At 55.1% G+C, this 16875-nt stretch overlaps 1 protein-coding gene across 3 annotated transcripts; it reads left to right on the forward strand.

Moving 5' to 3' along the window:
- The first annotated feature begins 160 nt into the window (after nucleotides 1–160).
- SS18L1 (SS18L1 subunit of BAF chromatin remodeling complex) lies at nucleotides 161–16817 on the forward strand. Of its 3 annotated transcripts, none has more exons than XM_045575008.1 (11): nucleotides 161–352; nucleotides 5447–5523; nucleotides 6158–6242; nucleotides 6487–6631; nucleotides 7023–7220; nucleotides 8558–8719; nucleotides 9475–9594; nucleotides 10307–10399; nucleotides 11183–11302; nucleotides 13452–13579; nucleotides 14113–16817. In XM_045575008.1, the coding sequence occupies exons 1-11, from the start codon at nucleotides 284–286 to the stop codon at nucleotides 14137–14139; spliced, it is 1224 nt and encodes a 407-aa protein (XP_045430964.1). In that variant the 5' UTR covers nucleotides 161–283; the 3' UTR covers nucleotides 14140–16817. The 3 variants fall into 3 exon arrangements, with proteins under 3 accessions (XP_045430964.1, XP_036275898.1, XP_045430965.1); XM_036420005.2 differs by having other exon boundaries at nucleotides 164–352; nucleotides 9490–9594; XM_045575009.1 differs by lacking the exon at nucleotides 161–352 and adding an exon at nucleotides 444–511.
- The last annotated feature ends 58 nt before the right edge of the window (nucleotides 16818–16875 follow it).

Genomic DNA, 16875 nt, shown 5'->3' on the forward strand with positions numbered 1-16875 from the left:
CCACCGGCGCCGGGGCGGGGGGCGGCGAGGCGGCGGCGGGCCGCGCGCGGGGCGGGGGCGCGGTCCCCCGGGGGCGGCGCGCGGGGCCGGCCGTGGGGCCCGGCGGGGCGGGGGCGGCGCGGCGGCGGGCCCGGGGGCGGCGCGGCGGCGGCGGGCGGACGAGCCCACGGCGGGCTCCCCCGCGCTCCCACCCCCAGCGCCTGCGGAGAATGAGCACCTCGGGCCGCCGAGCGCAGCGGGAGGAGAAGCCCCGATGATCTGGTGCTGAGCTCGCGCCGCGACCATGTCGGTGGCCTTCGCGTCCGCCCGGCCGAGAGGCAAAGGGGAGGTCACGCAGCAGACTATCCAGAAGGTAGGCGGGCCCCGCCGGCGCGGGCGGTGCGGGGCGCGGGCGTGCGCGGCGGGGCCGGGACGCGGGCAGCCGGCGGGCTCGGGGCGCGAACAAAGCCGGCGCAGCCGATGGCCGTCACCCCGCCGGGCCCCACGAGACCCCGCCACCAGCTGCGCCCAGGTGGGCGGGGGCTGCGGTAGGGGTGCTGGGCGACGGGGCCGCGCGACCTGGGGGTGGTGCCCGAAGGGTCGTGCTCGCGGACGCAGCCGGGCGCAGTGCGAACCCGCCGCCTTCGGGCACCCGGCGCCGCGGATAGGGGCTTAGGGCGGCCGGGATGGTGCCGGCGGGGTGCGGGTCGTGGGCTAAGCCCGGGGGTAGCCGGGCCATACCAGGCGCAGAGGGCTTTCCGTCGGACTGGCTGAGGCTGTGGCGCAGCCCCGCGGGCGGCCCCTGGCCCCGGGGCCCAGCTTGGCGAGTGGAGGGGGCCCACAGCTGGCCACACTCACCCCTCAGTAAGGGCCGGCACGTCCCGAGTGTGCGATGCCCTTCCGGTTCGGGCTCCTCCGCGGCCCTGTGAGGAGTGCTGGCCGCCTTGAGCTCGACCTGCTGGCCACGCTTTGCTGCGTTAAGCGCGTGTCCAGTTGTTTTCCAGCCGGCACCCTTACCTGTCAGAAACTGGACGGGTTCGCTTTGTGACCTTCTAGAGATAACGTCTACATGGAGTTGGGGCACCTTTAACAAAACCCTTAAATTTTGAAGTTAGATTTAGTATTTTCTGCTGTTTCTCCAGCGTTTTTGGTAGATTTGTTTATTTCTTTCTAAGCTTGGAATTCCTGGGGGTAACGGCAGTATTCCTTGGTTCCCAGGAGCCTCTCCTTTCCCTGAGGGGATTCACCCCAGTGCCCTGCCCCTCTCCTTGATGATGCCAGGGTCTGTGAACCTTGTTTGCTTGGCTGGTTTTGACAGATGAGTCTCAGTAAACTAACCAGGAAAGAAGCTAGTTGAGAAGCAGCAAAAACACATACTTTAAAATCTGGCATTTTTGTTTGACATTTTGTACTTACGTGGTGCTTACTGATACCAGGCACTGCTCTAAGGCTTTACAGATCGTGGCTTATTTAATTCCTGTAGTAGTTACTATCATTCTCATTGTATAGATATGGAAACGGAGGCAGAGGGAAGCCAAGTGCCTGATGGTTAGTGATGGATCCAGGAGTTGAACCCAGACAGGCTTCAGGATTTGCCCCAACCATGACACCTGATGTGGGAACACTTGGTGCAGGTCAAGTGCTTGCTCAGAGACACACTCGGCAATCACCAGGGCCTCAGTGTGAAGAGCAGAGGCCAGCTTTTGCCTTCAACATTCATCCAATTATTTACACCTTGCGCTCCCTTCTTAGTAAAGCTCACCACATTGCCAGGCAAAGCTCTGCTCCTGAACATTAGGTCAGAGAGAAGGGAGCTGCTGGTTGGAAATGGGTCTTCAGTTTAGGTTGTCATCTGATTTGACCTGAGTAAGCCAGCGATGTGTAGACTCACCGTGGTGTGTTGACAGTGAATCTATGTACCCAGGAGTCTTTTACTTGCAGTGTGAGAAAGCCAAAGAGTTATGTGACTCACACTCACAGGAGCTGTGTCCACAGCGTGTGCTCATGCTCAGAGCATTGAGAAAAGCTAGGGTTTTTCAGAAGCTGCTTGGTAGTGAGAAAGCAGGAAGAATACAGCTTGTCCTTGGAGCATATTTGCATAGAATTCTGCCAGGCAAACTCCTACTCAACCTTCAAGGCCCTACTCAAATGTCCCTTCCCTCATTCTCCTTTGGCAGTCATGTGCTGGGTTTTGACACATTGCCTGGGCTTGCACGTTTGCATGTCACTGACTTATTTGCAAAGTCCCAACCTGTCAGTGCCCAGTGTCCATGACACTGGATCTGTCAGGGGAAGTGTTGGGATAGTAGATGGATTTGTTCTTTTGGCTGCTGTGGCAGGTTACCACAGACGGGTGGTTTAAAACCAGAAGCATTTTCTCAGTTCTGGAGGCTGGAGGTCAGGGCTGGTTCCTGTGTGGGGGTCTGGGGGAGGATCGCTCCCATGCGTTCCTCTGAGCTCCAGTGGTTCCTGGCAGTACTCCGCGTCCCTCCCTGCTGGGTGTGTCACCCCATCTCTGTCTTTTCTCATGTGGCCTCTCTTCTCTGTATGTCTGAGGGTCCAAATTCCCCTCTTCTTGTAAGGACACTTTTCATGGGATTTAGGACCCACCTTAATCTGGACTGACCTCATTTATCCGAACTTCACTGTGTTTGCAAAGACCCTGTTTCCAAATGAAGTCGCATCTACAGGCACCAGGGGTTAGGGTCAAACCTATTTTGAGGGTCACAATTCCACCCAGTACAGAGGCTGTATGGAGAAGGGGTGTTCCAGGCAGGAGAACTGAGGAGCAGAAGCAGAAGGGTCTGGAAGATCCAGGGAGTTGCAGGTGGTCCTGCCCATGGTCTTCATAGAGCAGGCATGAGGTGCAAATTAGAGGTGCAGGCAGTGCTGCTGACCTGGGGAGCGGCGGGTGCAGGTGGTAGCCTGAGGTGACAGACAGTTCTGATGCAGGTGGCACTGCGCTTTGGTGAGAAGCACAGGGACCCGGAGGTGGAGATGGGCGGGGTCCCAGCAAAGTCTATGGCCTGCGGGCCAGGACCTGCCCTGCACGCTCTCCCTGCTGTCCAGGGCTGTGCTCCCGACACCTCTAGCCGTCTCCCTGGACTGCGAGGCTGGGTTTGGGCTCCTTGGAGGGCCCCTGGGCACTAGGCCTTGACTGGCATGCAGGTGCCTCCTTGCTCCTTAGCACAGGCAGTAGAGAGTGGAAGAGAGAGGGAAAGACAGAAACGTCAATGTAAGAGAAACACATAGATTGGTTGCCTCCTGCATGAACCCCAACCTGCCCAGACCTTTTGGTCTTCCTGTTGATACTCTATCCACTGAGCCAAACCGGCTAGAGCTTCCTGAGTGTTTTTAACTTAGCTGAGACAATATTCTGTGTCCTACTTCTTTCTTTGTTTCCTTTTCTCTGTCTGTCTTAGTATTTTGTAACATTTTCTCATGGTAACAGATTTTGTAACATTTTCTCATGCTGATAAACTTTATAGCATTTTCTCATGCCCTTAAAGACTAAAGAAACATTTGTAATGCTGCTGAGCATCGCCCATTAGCTCCTCCACACTCAAACATGGGTGCAGAAACTGTTTCAGTCCTCAACTTGGTGAGGTCCTGGGAGGGAATTCTTGCCGGGGGGCTGGAGCCTTCCAGGGAAAGAAGCTCTGTTCCAGTGTTTTCCTGTCTTAACTTATCTGGAGGAAAGAGTCACAATGTGTGAAGGACCGGAATGCCTTTCCTGGTGCGTTTGAGCATCCTTCACCCCTTCACGGGTCCCCAGGTAAGCGTGGCAGGCAGTTCTGGGCTCACAGCGCCCCCTGGTGGCTCCCCGTGTTGGCAGGCTGCTGGGTCAACTTGGGAATTGCTGTACTTGGGGCCCCACCTCCACAGTGGGGACAGAGTGGGAAAGCCAGGGGAGGAGGAAGTTGTAATGTCAATAAAAATCAGTCTGGCTGAAACTGGTTAGGTTCAGTGGAATATCGGCCTGCGGACTGTGTTCGATTCTGGTCAAGGGCATTTACCTTGGCTGTGGGCACATCCCCGGTAGGGGGTGTGCTAGAGGCAGCTGGTCAATGTTTCTCTCTCATCAATGTTTCTAGCTCTCTATCCCTCTTCCTTCCTCTCTGTAAAAAAAATCAATAAAATACACTTTTAAAAAAGATATAAATAAATAAAAAAAGAACCTTCTTCTTAAAAAAAAATAAAAATCAGCCTGGCTGACGCGGCTCAGTGGTTGAGCATCATCTATGAATCAGGAGGCCACAGTTCCATTCCAGGTCAGGGTATGTGCCCAGGTTGCATGTGCAGTGGGGGCGTGCTGGAGGCAGTTAATCACTGGTTCTCATCAATGATGTTTCTTTCTCTCTCCTTTCTGAAATCAATAAAAATGTATTTCTTAAAAAATTAAAGAGAGGAACCAGCCCTGAGGACTTGGAGGCTGAGGGGCTGCTGACCGTAGCCCTGCAGTGTGCTGGGGCCTGGCCCCTGCCTCTTCTTCAGGCTCCAGAGGATAGGATCACTAGCAGAGACCAGTGAGGGGCATGTGGCACACTGAGGGAGTGGCGCTGGGGTCCTGTGCTGGCGCCAGCACAGTGGCAGGTAGGTGGGCCCCTCTGCCCCCTCACTGCAGGGCTTACCCGCTCAGCGGCCAGCGGAGCTGAGCCTGCCTGGAGGAACCACTGGGGCCAGATGACTGGGCACAGCCTGGTGGGAAGAAAAGGCTTTTCCTCTGGCGATAGTCTCCGACAAAGGCCTTTCTACTGGAAGTGGCTTGCTGTGGGCTATTATGCTGCTCCTTCCCAAGCAGGGAGGGTCCTGAAGGGCAGCCGGGAATGACCGCATGTTTCTCCATCTCTTCACGTCCAGGCAGAGAATGGTGCCCTGGATCCACCCCTGGCTGGCCTATGTGCTCACCAGACATTGCACCTGCCAGTACCTGCCCCAGGGCCCTCCCCTCCCACCCTCTCATCCCCGTTAGGCCGTCCTCCCTCTCCCTCTCCTTCCATCACCTTCTCCTGGGTCCCCCCGGTGGCTGTCCTGAAGAGGTGGCTCTTGTAGGTCTTTGTGACACTCTGTGGGGATACAAGCCGCCTCCCCTGGGAAGGACGGCTGTGTGGCTGGCATTTGTGGACCTCACACCCTCCAGACAGGTCAGAGGGTCCCCACTCCCTGTTGTAGGTTTTTAACACCCCCTGCTGGACACATGCTCCATGCTCTGGGCCCTAGATGGAGGAGGGGAGCGTCCTGGGACTGTGGGACCCCATCTGCAGGTGACGAGAGAACATGGGACCGCCCCTGGAGGGGGCGCTGTGGAAAGGGCTCGACTGAGGTCACACAAATGAGTGGCAGTGTGTTTGTAGAATGCTGACAGCAGGCATTGTCACATCGAGTCAGCGACTGAGCCCGCACCCCCAGCCTCCGGCAGGCACCGTAGATGCACCACATCCTGCACTCACGTCTGCTTCTCCCTCAGATGCTGGATGAGAACCATCACCTGATTCAGTGTATCCTGGACCATCAGAGCAAGGGCAAGACGGCCGAATGTGCCCAGTGAGTGAGCTCTCCCGCAGCTCAGCTGTCAGGCGGTACAGACTGCCCAGCGCTGGAAATGCCTCCTGTGGGGGTGCTGAGTGGCCTGGGCATATTGGGCTTTGGAGGTCACTTAAGCCACTGAGCGTCACCCCTGGAGGGTGATCGCATTGCCCCCCCAGTTGCTCCCCAGAGAGGTGAAGGGAAATGGAAGTATGGGAGGAGAGGGCCCCTGGCACCTCTGTGAGCAGTTGAGGACACACTGGGGACAGGGGGCTCCATCCAGGGAAGACCTCCAGGGCTGGACACAGAGTCAGTGCACAGGCTGGGCATCAGAGCTCCCTGGCAGGAGACTTGTGTGAGTGGCCATCACACCCCCTGGGCACTCCTCCCAACGCCTGTATGCCAGGGGCATCTGCAGAGGGCTTGTCCGTACCTCTGAAGAAGCCGGGTCCCCCTTGGCCACCACCTTGAGTTTGTTGTTGGACGGGCACCCACTCCCCACCTGCCCATCTGGGACTGCAGAGCACTGCTGCTTGCCTTGTCCCCAGGTGCCCAGTGTCCCCGGGCGGATGCAGGGTAAGCTGTCCTGGGTGAACTTTGCTTTGGGTTGGCCTGCGGGCTCCCCTGCTTACCACACGCCCCTTGCCTGCAGGTACCAGCAGATTCTGCACCGGAACCTGGTCTACCTGGCCACGATTGCGGACTCCAACCAGAATATGCAGTCCCTGCTGCCCGCCGTGAGTGCCCAGGGGGCGGGGCGGCTCCCACCCTGCCTGGCACAGTCAGGCACTGCCTCAGACCGCCAGCGAGGGAGCATAGGTCTGAGGTCTTGCCTGGCATTGCCAAGGTCACCAACGGGGTGAGAAGGGGCAGGCCCTCCCTTGATGAGGGAAGTCAGCTGGACAAGTCCCTGCAGTGACTGCTGGTTGGTGGTCGTTATTTGAACTGACCCTCCTCCCCGTAACCTCCTTTTGCCCACAGCCGCCCACCCAGAACATGAACCTGGGCCCCGGAGCGCTGTCCCAGAGCGGCGGCAGCCAGGGCCTGCATTCCCAGGGCAGCCTCAGTGACGCCATCAGCACCGGCCTCCCCCCCGCCTCCCTCATGCAGGGCCAGATCGGCAACGGTAAGCACCCTGGTTTGGGGTTAGGGTTTGTGGTTGGTTCTGGCAACAGTGTCACCAATGCAGGATCCCAGGCAGCCACCTGGGACAGAGAAGGAGGCCCCTCTCTCCAGAGGCTCTGGCTGCGGGCCAGCTGCAGTGCCAGGTGCAGGGGCGGGGTGACACTCAGTCCTCCTGTCCTCCTGCTGAATGTGCACCTCAGGTTAGGTCCCGAGGGACTTTCTGGGGAGAATGGGCATGCTCCTGTCTGCAGCAGCACTGCTGGCCGCTGGGGCTGTTAGTGACGGCACAGGGCGTATGCCTGAGGAAGCGGGTGCCGGGCAGAGAGCCCTGGTCTGCCGTCAGCGGTGGCTTTGGGAGGGCTGAAGGCATCCTCACCTGTCTCTCCTGGCAGGTCCGAACCATGTGACCTTGCAGCAGACAGCACAGAGCACGCTGCCCACAACCTCCATGAGCATGTCCGGCAGCGGCCACGGCTCCGGGCCCGGCTACAGCCACTCCGGACCCTCCTCGCAGAGCGTGCCCCTGCAGGGCCAAGGTGCCATCAGCAACTACGTGTCACGGGCCAACATCAACATGCAGTCCAACCCAGGTAGCACCCCGCCCGGGCCCAGCCCGCGTGCACACCCGTCCTCGGGGCCCTCCAGAGCGTGCAGGTCACACACAGACTGCCCTGCTAGGCGCGGGCTGGTGCTGAGGGGGAGCTCCCCAGGGTCGGGGGTTGGTGAATACAAGTCAGGCAGTGCCCAGCTTTGGGGGACTGGGAAGGCTCTGCAGAGCATGCCTGGGTTCTGCTGAGAGGACAGGACCGGGCTCACTTGGGTGGGGGGAAGGCACAGTGGGGCAGAGAACTACAAAGGCAAAGGGGTGGCCAGGGCCCCCAGAGCTGGGCTGTCCAACATGGTGGCCTCAGGTGCTGAGTACTCCGGGAGCATCAGGTGCAAACAAGTGTCCCATGAGAATCAGACACGGGTTCCAGAGCCAGCCCAGAAAAACGGTGTGAGGCGTACTCAATGTGCTAGTAATAATTATATATGGACATGATCATATTTCGGGTCTATTAAGTCAGATGGAGCCTATTACTAAGACATAGCTCATCTGTGTTTTTCCACTCGTTTGTTAATCCTCACACAGAATATTTCCCATTGGTTTTAGAGGGAGTGGAAGGGAGGTGGACAGCAGTGTGAAAGACATTGGTTGCCTCCACGCGGGCCCCTGACCTGGGCTGGGGATCAAAGCCGCAGCCCAGGGACATGCCCTTGACCAGGAATTGGACCTGTGACCCTTTGGTCCACTGGCCAATGCTCTGACAAGTGAGCAACACCACCTAGTTAGGGGTCTCTTAGCTTTTTTTTGTTTTAATTCTCACCTGAGGACATTTTTCCACTGATTTTTAGAGAGTCAAAGAGAGCGGGAAAGAGAGAGAAAAACTTCTATGTGAGAGAAACACTTAGATTGGTTGCCTCCCACATGCACCCCGACCAGGGCCTGGGCCGGGGAGGAGCCAGCAACCGAAGTTAGTGCCCTCAACCAGAATTGAACCCAGGACCCTTCAGTCTGCAACCAACGCTCTGTCCACTGAGCCACACCAGCTGGAGCTCTTTTCACTCTTGACGTGACTCACATCCGTTATGCTGGGCGTTGCTGAGGGAGAACTCTGAGCAGGGTGACGGAGTGGACAGGCAGGTGGTGGGTGTCCAGATGGCCTGGGAGCCTGTGGCATCCTCGGAATGTCACCGGTGAGAGCTGGTGCAGAGGCTAGCTGGTAGGCAGTGAGACAGGGAAGAGAGGAGACCACCTCTAGGTAGGCAGTGTCCCAGGGGTTCCGGGAAGGCTTGCCTGGGAGAACAGCGCCTTCGGGCCTGGGCGAGGGGGTGAGTGCTGCCCTGGGAACTTCTCGGGGTTATTCGGGTCTGTCGTGTCGCCCAGTGTCCATGATGCATCAGCAGGCTGCCTCGTCCCACTACAACTCGGCGCAGGGCGGGAGCCAGCACTACCAGGGCCAGCCCATCGCCATGATGGGCCAGAGCGGGCAGGGGAGCAGCATGATGGGGCAGCGGCCCATGGCACCTTACCGGCCCTCCCAGCAAGGTACCACCATGCGCCCGCAGTCCATGTTCTCCCTTCCAGTGTGTGTGTGTGTGTGTGTGACGCCACACGTTTTTGGTGTTGCACAAGGAGGGTGCCGTGAAAGAGTGTGTGTGTGTGTGTGTGTGTGTGTGTGTGACGCCACACGTTTTTGGTGTTGCACAAGGAGGGTGCCGTGAAAGAGTGTGTGTGTGTGTGTGTGTGTGTGTGTGACGCCACACGTTTTTGGTGTTGCACAAGGAGGGTGCCGTGAAAGAGTGTGTGTGTGTGTGTTTGTATGTGTGTGAGACACCACACATTTTTGGTGTTGCACAAGGAGGGTGCCGTGAGTGTGTGTGTGTGTGTGTGTGGCACCACACGTTTTTGGTGTTGCACACGGATGGTGCCGTGAGTGTGTGTGCGTGTGAGACACCACACATTTTTGGTGTTGCACAAGGAGGGTGCCGTGAGTGTGTGTGTGTGTGTGTGAGACACCACACGTTTTTGGTGTTGCACAAGGAGAGTGCTGTGAGTTGGAGCCTCGCGGGGCCAGGAAACATGGAAGTTTGAAAGCTGTCTCCGCAGGGGGTGGATGAGGCTGGAGCGCTCAGTGGGGTCACGGGTGGCTGGTGGCTGCAGAGGGGTGGGCAGCTATGGCTAAGCCACAGCCCAGGGTGTGGAGGGCTGCGTGTGGGGCAGTGCATGGTACCCCCAACGGCAGTGTGGTGGGGCGTCTCCACGTGTGGCCCGTCGAGGTGGTGTGGTGTGTTCGCTCACAGCCCGCCTGCCCGCAGGCTCGTCGCAGCAGTACCTGGGCCAGGAGGAGTACTACGGGAGCGAGCAGTACGGCCACGGCCAGGCAGCGTCGGAGCCGCTCAGCCAGCAGTACTACGCTGATGGTGAGCCCCGGCACGCCTCTGCCCACCGGCATCCGGTCCCTGTGTCTGAGTGACGGCACCTGTCTCGGCCACTCGCCTCCGTGGGCTGCTGGTCCCTTCCTCAGAGACGGTGAAGCAGGGCAGCTGGGGGACACGGAGCAGGTAGCTGCAGCTGCTCCAGGGGAGGGCGCAGTGGCCTGGGAACTGCCTCCAGGAATGTGATGGGCCGGCCGCTGCTCATGTCTGTGACACTCGGCTCCCAGCTGTCAGTCTCTTCCCGCCGAGGGTTTTCCTCTTCATCGTCCTCTCAGTAGTCCCGGTGTGGCAGGTGGCATTACGGGGTCGGAGGGGATGGCTGGGGAGGACTCCCAGACAGCCAGCCGGCAGGATCAGGTTGGGGTAGTGGAGACTAGCACGGGGCTAGCCAGGCTCGCCACATAGCGTCAAGGTCTGCGGGGCACAGCACCCCAGATGGGATCCCCCATAGCAGACAGCGGATCTGGTGCCAACGGCCATGGTGCCTGCCGAGACTGAATGTAGTCAGTCCTCAGGGCACCGAGGGCCGTGTGGCCATCTGCGTTTCACTTACAGGGACCATCGGTGGGCTCCGTCATGGGCTCCGTCTGTGGGAAGCTGATTGTGCCCGGCTCTGGCCACTACCCCACCCCAGAGCACTGCCCGCCCCTGGTCTGGTGGGTAAGTCCCTGACTGCCAGCCGTCCGTCTGCTTGCAGGGCACAGCGATTATGCCTATCAGCAGACGTCCTACTCAGAGCAGAGCTACGACCGGTCCTTCGAGGAGTCCACGCAGCACTACTATGAGGGCGGTAAGCACAGCACCACGCGGGAGGGTGGTGTGCCCTCTGAGATGCTGGTTCACGGGCACCGGGCATGCTCAGAGCAAGGCCAGGGCTCTGTGGGGCCACATCGACTTCTGGAAGTGGGTGGGCAGGCGGGGTCCTGCTCGCCTAGTGTGGTCATGCAACAGGAGTGTTGGCCACGGGGCCAGGGAACCAGGCTCTGCTCTGTGACAGGCTGTGTGTGCAGAGCAGCCCCCAAATGCTGGATTTGCCAAGAGACCGAAGAGAAGGCAGACGAGGCCAGCTGAGGGTCAGTGGTTTCACAGGGTACTACATGCAGGGACAGGTCCTGGATGGCTGCAGGGTTTTCAGATCTTCGCACCCCGCACCCTTTACCCCAGTCCACCCACTCGATGCCCCTGGAGATGGAACCACAGGTCAGGAAAGCAGTGTAGAGGGTCGGAACCAGGAAGCCAGGTTCCGGAGGCCCTGGCACCAGGGTGACCCAAGAGGTAGATGGCTAAGGGATCTGCAGCCCGTCCTGCTGCAGACACCGCTGCCTTCAGGCCGCCAGCATGATTCTCCAGACGTGGATTTGGGAGGAAATACTTGAGTTGGTTCTCGGGTGGGTGCCCGCTGCCCGGCGCCACCTCACACCCGAGAGAGGAAAAGCAGTGAACTCCCAGGGGGTGTGGCCTGGTCTGGTGGGTAAGTGCCAGGCTTCCTGCACCGGAAGTCAGAGTGGGGAAAGCAAGGCTCCTGACAGCCCCGACAACAGCAGAAATCACCCGCGTCTCCTCCACTCTGCAGGGAACTCCCAGTACAGCCAGCAGCAGGCAGGCTACCAGCAGGGCACAGCCCAGCAGCAGGCGGGGTACCAGCAGCAGTACCCCAATCAGCAGAGCTACCCGGGCCAGCAGCCAGGCTACGGTAAGAGGGCGCCCAGCCCGCACCCCCTGCACTGACGGGTGGTTTAGGGTTTATTGTGGGAGAGTTGTCGTTGACAGTCACACTAAGGGCCCGTGTCGGCCCACAGTCGCAGTCCTAGCCCTCGGGGCTCAGACCTCACTGGTTTCCCGGAATGTCCTTTCTGGCCGGTACCCGCTGGGCCCACAGACTCCCCGCTCCTCTGGGCTCCGACAGTCACTCCGACTTTCTCTTTGATTTTTGTTTTTTGTTTTGTTTTAAGTCCTCTCCCGTGGATATGTGTTTTTTTATTTTTTATTTTAGAGAGAAGAAGGGAGAGAGAGAGAGAAACATTGATATGAGAGAGAAACAGCAATTGATTACCTCCTATACTCGTCCTGATCGATAATTGAACCCAAAACCTAGGTGTGTGCCCTGACCGGACCCACACCCGCAACCTGTCCTTGGTGTGCGGAGCGATGCTCAGCCAGCCGCCCGCCAGCTCTTCTCTTCCCGCCGGCTCTCCTCTTCCTGCCGGCCGGCTGTGAGGCGGGCCGGCAGGGACTGTGCAGTGTGTCCCTCAGGCTGGGTTTGTCTGATGTTTTCTCAGGACGAGACTGGCCTGTGGGCTTTGGAAAGACCATGGAGGTGAGGTGCCCTTGTCACCTCCTGTCAGCATGACGCCTCCGATGCTGATCTCGGTCTCTGGGGTCAGGGGGGCATCTGCCAGTTACAGCTGCTTCCTCCCCCTTCTGTAATATTTGGGAGTGAGTCCCCAAGTGCAGCCCACACTCTAGGGGGGGTCTGCATGGATTATTTGGCATCCTGTCGGGAAGGTCTGTCTCCTCCACTGAGCCATTAATCACCATTTATACAAAGACTACTTCATGATCAGGCCTTGGGGGCACTTTTAGTTAAAACAGAAATGTCACAAAAATCAGTCACATGGAGAAAATGCAAAAAAAAAATAAAAAAAAATGAATTTGTAAATATAAATAATTCTATGTAGCACATTCTCAGATTATAGCGAAGTAACACTCAAACTATAACAAGGCCAGGCTAGCATGGCTAGGTTGAGCATCGATCCAGGAGCCAAGAGGTCACTAGTTCAATTCCCTGTCAGGCACATGCCTGGGTTCTGGACTCCATCTCCAGTGCAGGAGGCAGCTGATCGATGACTTTCATCATGGATGTTTCTATCTCTTCCTTCCTCTCTGAAATTAACATTTTTTAAAAGTAGTTCACACACACACACACACACACGTATAGTAAGAATGGAACTAAATAGTGAACAACAATGTAGAATGTTTAAAATTCTCATAAGTTACACCCAGGGGTCAGGGAAGAAATGCTATACAAAAATTACAGAATATTTTATAATGGAAACATAAAGAATTTCATAATATATGAAATGCTGCCATGTAAATGCCTGTGAGAGAGAGAGAGAAATATAACAAACTAAATCTCTAAATCCCTTTAAAGGGAAAGCAACCCACAAAATATAGAAATAGAAAAGCCAGATAAAAATCAACAAAACAGCCCTAACTGGTTTGGCTCAGTGGATAGAGAGCATCAGCCTGCAGACTGAAGGGTCCCAGGTTCGATTCCGGTCAAGGGCATGTACCTTGGTTGCGGGCACATCCCCAGTAGGGGGTGTGCAGGAGACAGCTGATCAATGTTTCTCTCTCATTGATGTTTCTAACTCTCCCTCTCCCTTCCTCTCTGTAAAAAATCAATAAAATATATTTTAAAAATAACCAGCAAAACAGAAAGAAGTCGTTATTTGTATTAGGTGACGTGGATGTTGGTCTCACATTGGGCTGTAATTCCGTGCTTATTTATTTTGTGTCCACGCCATCCCAGCGCTGGCTGCGGTGCCTGTGCTTTGTTTTCCGAGCACTTGCTTACTTACTTGCTCACAGCCAGTCTGAGCTCTCCCAGAGCTTAGCGTCCACTGTCTGCACATGTGCTCACTGGTTGCTGTGAGCGCATGTGGACCACAGGGACCACCGTGACGTGAAGCTCTCGGGGCAGCAGGCCACGAACTGGACAGCAGCTCAGCCAGCTGAGCGCACTCGCTACAGACTTGCCCAGGAGGCCTGGGTCTGCTGTCTGGAGCCTTCCAGGGGACTGGGCGTGGTGGGGTGGCTCACCACAGCTGGTGTGTCCCCAGGGCCGGCCCAGGGAGCCCCCTCACAGTATTCCAGCTACCAGCAAGGACAAGGCCAACAGTACGGGAGCTATCGGACGTCGCAGACTGGCCCGTCCGCGCAGCAGCAGCGGCCGTACGGCTATGAGCAGGCAAGCTTTCTGGATGTTTCCCCACACGTAGGTCTGCATGTCTGTCAAAACATAACAGGTTCTTCTGTGGTCACGAATAATGAGGTGGACCAGCCGTCTTCCAGGGCCCCTTCCAGGGTGTTATTCTCTGACACTGTGATGTTTTAAAAATTACCTGGTCAGACAGCTGGCTTTGTGCATGCTCAGCTCACTCAGGGTCTGGCGTTCTCTCCTGCCTCGGAGGCTCACATGTGCCCTCTCTGTGTGCCAGAGACACGGCAACTAGACACAGGTGGCCACACTTGTAGAGCTTGGGTCTCATCCCACAGAGCTGGCTGCTTGCGAGCAGGAAGGAGCCGGGCAGATAGTGCTGGAAGAGGACCTGGGGGGCTGAGGGCTGGCTCAGACCACCATAAGGCCCTCTGCTGGGAAAGCCAGTGGCTGCCCTGCCCGCTTGTTTGCCTGTTACACCTCCTTCCTGTCTCATCCTGCACAGTGGCTGGGCGGGCCTTGTGCGTGTGTCTGGGAGTAATCTCTGTCCTGGTCTCTTGCAGGGCCAGTATGGGAATTACCAGCAGTAAGGACAGCGTTCTTGTGGAGCCTTGCAGCGGTGTGTCCATTTGGCATGGACGGACCTGTGGCGGTTCTGACAGACTGTGGCCCATCAGTTCCCCCTTTGCCCCACATGTGTCGCATGTGAAGTGTGCACATTTCATGCTGGGTATGACGCCGAGTGTGCCAGAGGCTTGGGACTGCACACCGATGGTGTGATCTACCTGGTGCTGAGTATGACCACGTGGTGAATGGAGACGTTGATGTTTCTAGCTAGCTTTAGGGTGCTCTTGCCGTCGGAGTATTCTGTGCCCAGCGACGGAAATCTGTAAGATGCCATAGTCAGTGTGTCATGTAAACAGGTCGTAGGTCCAGCTCTCCTCACGCAGGGTCACATGGGTTGTAAAGCTGTCACTGGGACCCCGCAGCTGGACATGCTCACACAGCCCTGGGTGCAGCCTCTTCCCGGCCTCAGTGGGGAGGGGCTTTGTCTGTGTTTGGGGTCTGTTTCTTGTTTCTTTTAAAGGCTGCGTATGTTTCATGCGGAGAAGCTGCGAACAGCCAGGTACCTCTCGGAGTTCATTACCTATGTCTCTCACTGAGTCCATCTATCCAAAAAGTGACCTGCTCTCCTTTTAAAGTGTGAAGCTGCAGATACGAGTCCATGAAGGCAGCCATCTTTAGCCTATCCCCAGGAGGCAGTGCCAGCGGGCAGAGGAGCTTCTCTGACATGGCTTGGGCTCCAGCCCATGTTTACCTGATGGTCATTCTGGGGGTTTGGACATTAAATGTGCCCATTCTAAATTTTTCCACACAGTTGGCAAGTTCGCTTTGTTATTTCTTCCGGGACTGCTCGTGTAGGTCTGCAGGCAAGCCTCCTTTTCTTTTAGGGACGTCTGAAATGCACGCCTCATTTTAAAAAGAACCCCACTGAAGGTATTGTGGTGTTCCTAGTGAAAAGGAAAGTTTTTACATAGAGAAATGTGAATAATTTTTACGTTCCCAGGATGTTAAATCCTATTTAAATTCTCGGCAAGCATTACTGATAGCTCACTTGGAAAAGGCTGGTCAGAGGAAAAAAAAAATCCTACTTTCACTAAGTAATACTGACATTTTATCAATCTCAACTTGGGTGATTCCTGCTTTTACTGTGAATTCTTTAAGAACATCTTTGGGTGAATGCTGACATTTCCAAGAACAACCAAGAAAATACAAAACATATCCAATTCTTGATATATCAGCTATACTAAGATAGAAGCGTTTATTTTAGAGGTATATTGGTTTTAAAAACCCTAAACACTTGTAAGGGCTTAAAAATATATATCTATATTAAGTGGCTGAGATGAGAGTTCTTATTTGGTAAATGACACAGACATTAGTAGTGTCATCTCCTTTGATTTTGTTTTGTTCTTCCCTGACAGTTGTCATAAAACTAATTTGTAGACACAATCAGGAACTAAAATTTCCCATTGAAAATGTTAAACATTTTAGATAACAGTGAAACTAGGTTATTTTTATTTCTTGCTATCCTGGGAATATGCCTTTTATGTGTGTAGGTTGGCTTTTTTTAAATGAACACTTTTTTGAAAGAAAAGGACACTTGAAAGTTATCCTGAAACTTCAAACTGAAATGTCTTACATTAAGAATTTCTTGAATGTTGTGTATATATTTTAAAAAGCACTTTGTGAAATAGTTTGTACATTTATTTCCTTATTTATACATGATTTTTGGTGTTAATATATTTAAGGAGTAATAACAGAATGTTTATTTAATGCAGGGGTGGGGAACGTCTGGCCCAAGGGCTGTATAAGGTCCGAGAAATCATTGGGTCTGGCCCTGCCAAGGCAATCAGGGGGGAGTTAATTAAATGTTTGACCAAATAGAGCAGGCTGATTTTTAAGTTGATAATTTTGCATGGCCTGTGAATGATGTTATAAATACCCAGATGGCCATTGGCAGGAAAAAGGTTCCCACCCCTCGTTTAATGTGTTGTCTGTGTTTATGTGACATTGTAGAGAAAAAGTGATGCCAGCAATTCGTTGTTGTTAGCTGTGTAATATTTTCTCTTCTGTGATGTGACTGTTTGCAAAAATTAGGCTAAAATGAACTGTCTGTGCAGTGGGCGGGCTTTGTTTTTATGATTACTTCTGCAGGTCAATGCGAGGCAGAGGGAGATGTGGGAAGGGGTGCTGGTCCTGCCTTCTGTTGTTCCTGACACTCAGCAGGTCTTGAACTTGAAAAATGACCTCAGTTTTCAGAAGTGCCGACAAATTCATACTGGTGTGCAAAAGCTCAGCACCCATTGGGGTTTGTTTGGGATCCACAGGTGCTGAAAGTACTTGGAACTCATGTGGAGAATCGGGGGCCTCACATCGAGGTGTGCATGGTCTCCAGACCCTCCAGGGACGCCTTCCTGTGCTCCTGCTGTTGGAGCCTAAGTGGGCCTCGGAGTTTGCCAACGTATATATGTATTTGAATATTGGGCACCCGCTCAGAATTGCACAAAATGGAAGACCATTTTCATTTCCATTTTAAAATGTTTAGCCATTACTTCATTTCTACTTACTGAACAGGTCAAACTCATCTGTGAGCACAGGACTTTTTCAGAGATCATCCTTATTGTGTGTTTTTTTCCAGCCGGCAGAGTTTGGTGTATAAATTGTTTATGCTTTTGGTGTAATTAATAAACTGTTTCTTCAAAAGTCACTCTAAAAAGTGAGTTTTCATGACGTTAATGGGATGCTGCGTGACTTGTAGCTGGACC

Source organism: Pipistrellus kuhlii, unplaced genomic scaffold (genome assembly GCF_014108245.1).
Source record: "Pipistrellus kuhlii isolate mPipKuh1 unplaced genomic scaffold, mPipKuh1.p scaffold_m20_p_60, whole genome shotgun sequence".
Taxonomy (NCBI): Eukaryota; Metazoa; Chordata; class Mammalia; order Chiroptera; family Vespertilionidae; genus Pipistrellus; species Pipistrellus kuhlii.

What these genes read in the sequence shown, in the direction of transcription:
- SS18L1 (XM_045575008.1), top strand. Translation starts at nt 284, where the DNA reads ATGTCGGTGGCCTTCGCGTCCGCCCGGCCGAGAGGCAAAGGGGAGGTC. An exon ending in CGCAGCAGACTATCCAGAAG is followed by an intron (nt 353 to 5,446) that starts GTAGGCGGGCCC and finishes CTTCTCCCTCAG; the next exon opens with ATGCTGGATGAGAACCATCA. An exon ending in TGCAGTCCCTGCTGCCCGCC is followed by an intron (nt 6,243 to 6,486) that starts GTGAGTGCCCAG and finishes TTTTGCCCACAG; the next exon opens with CCGCCCACCCAGAACATGAA.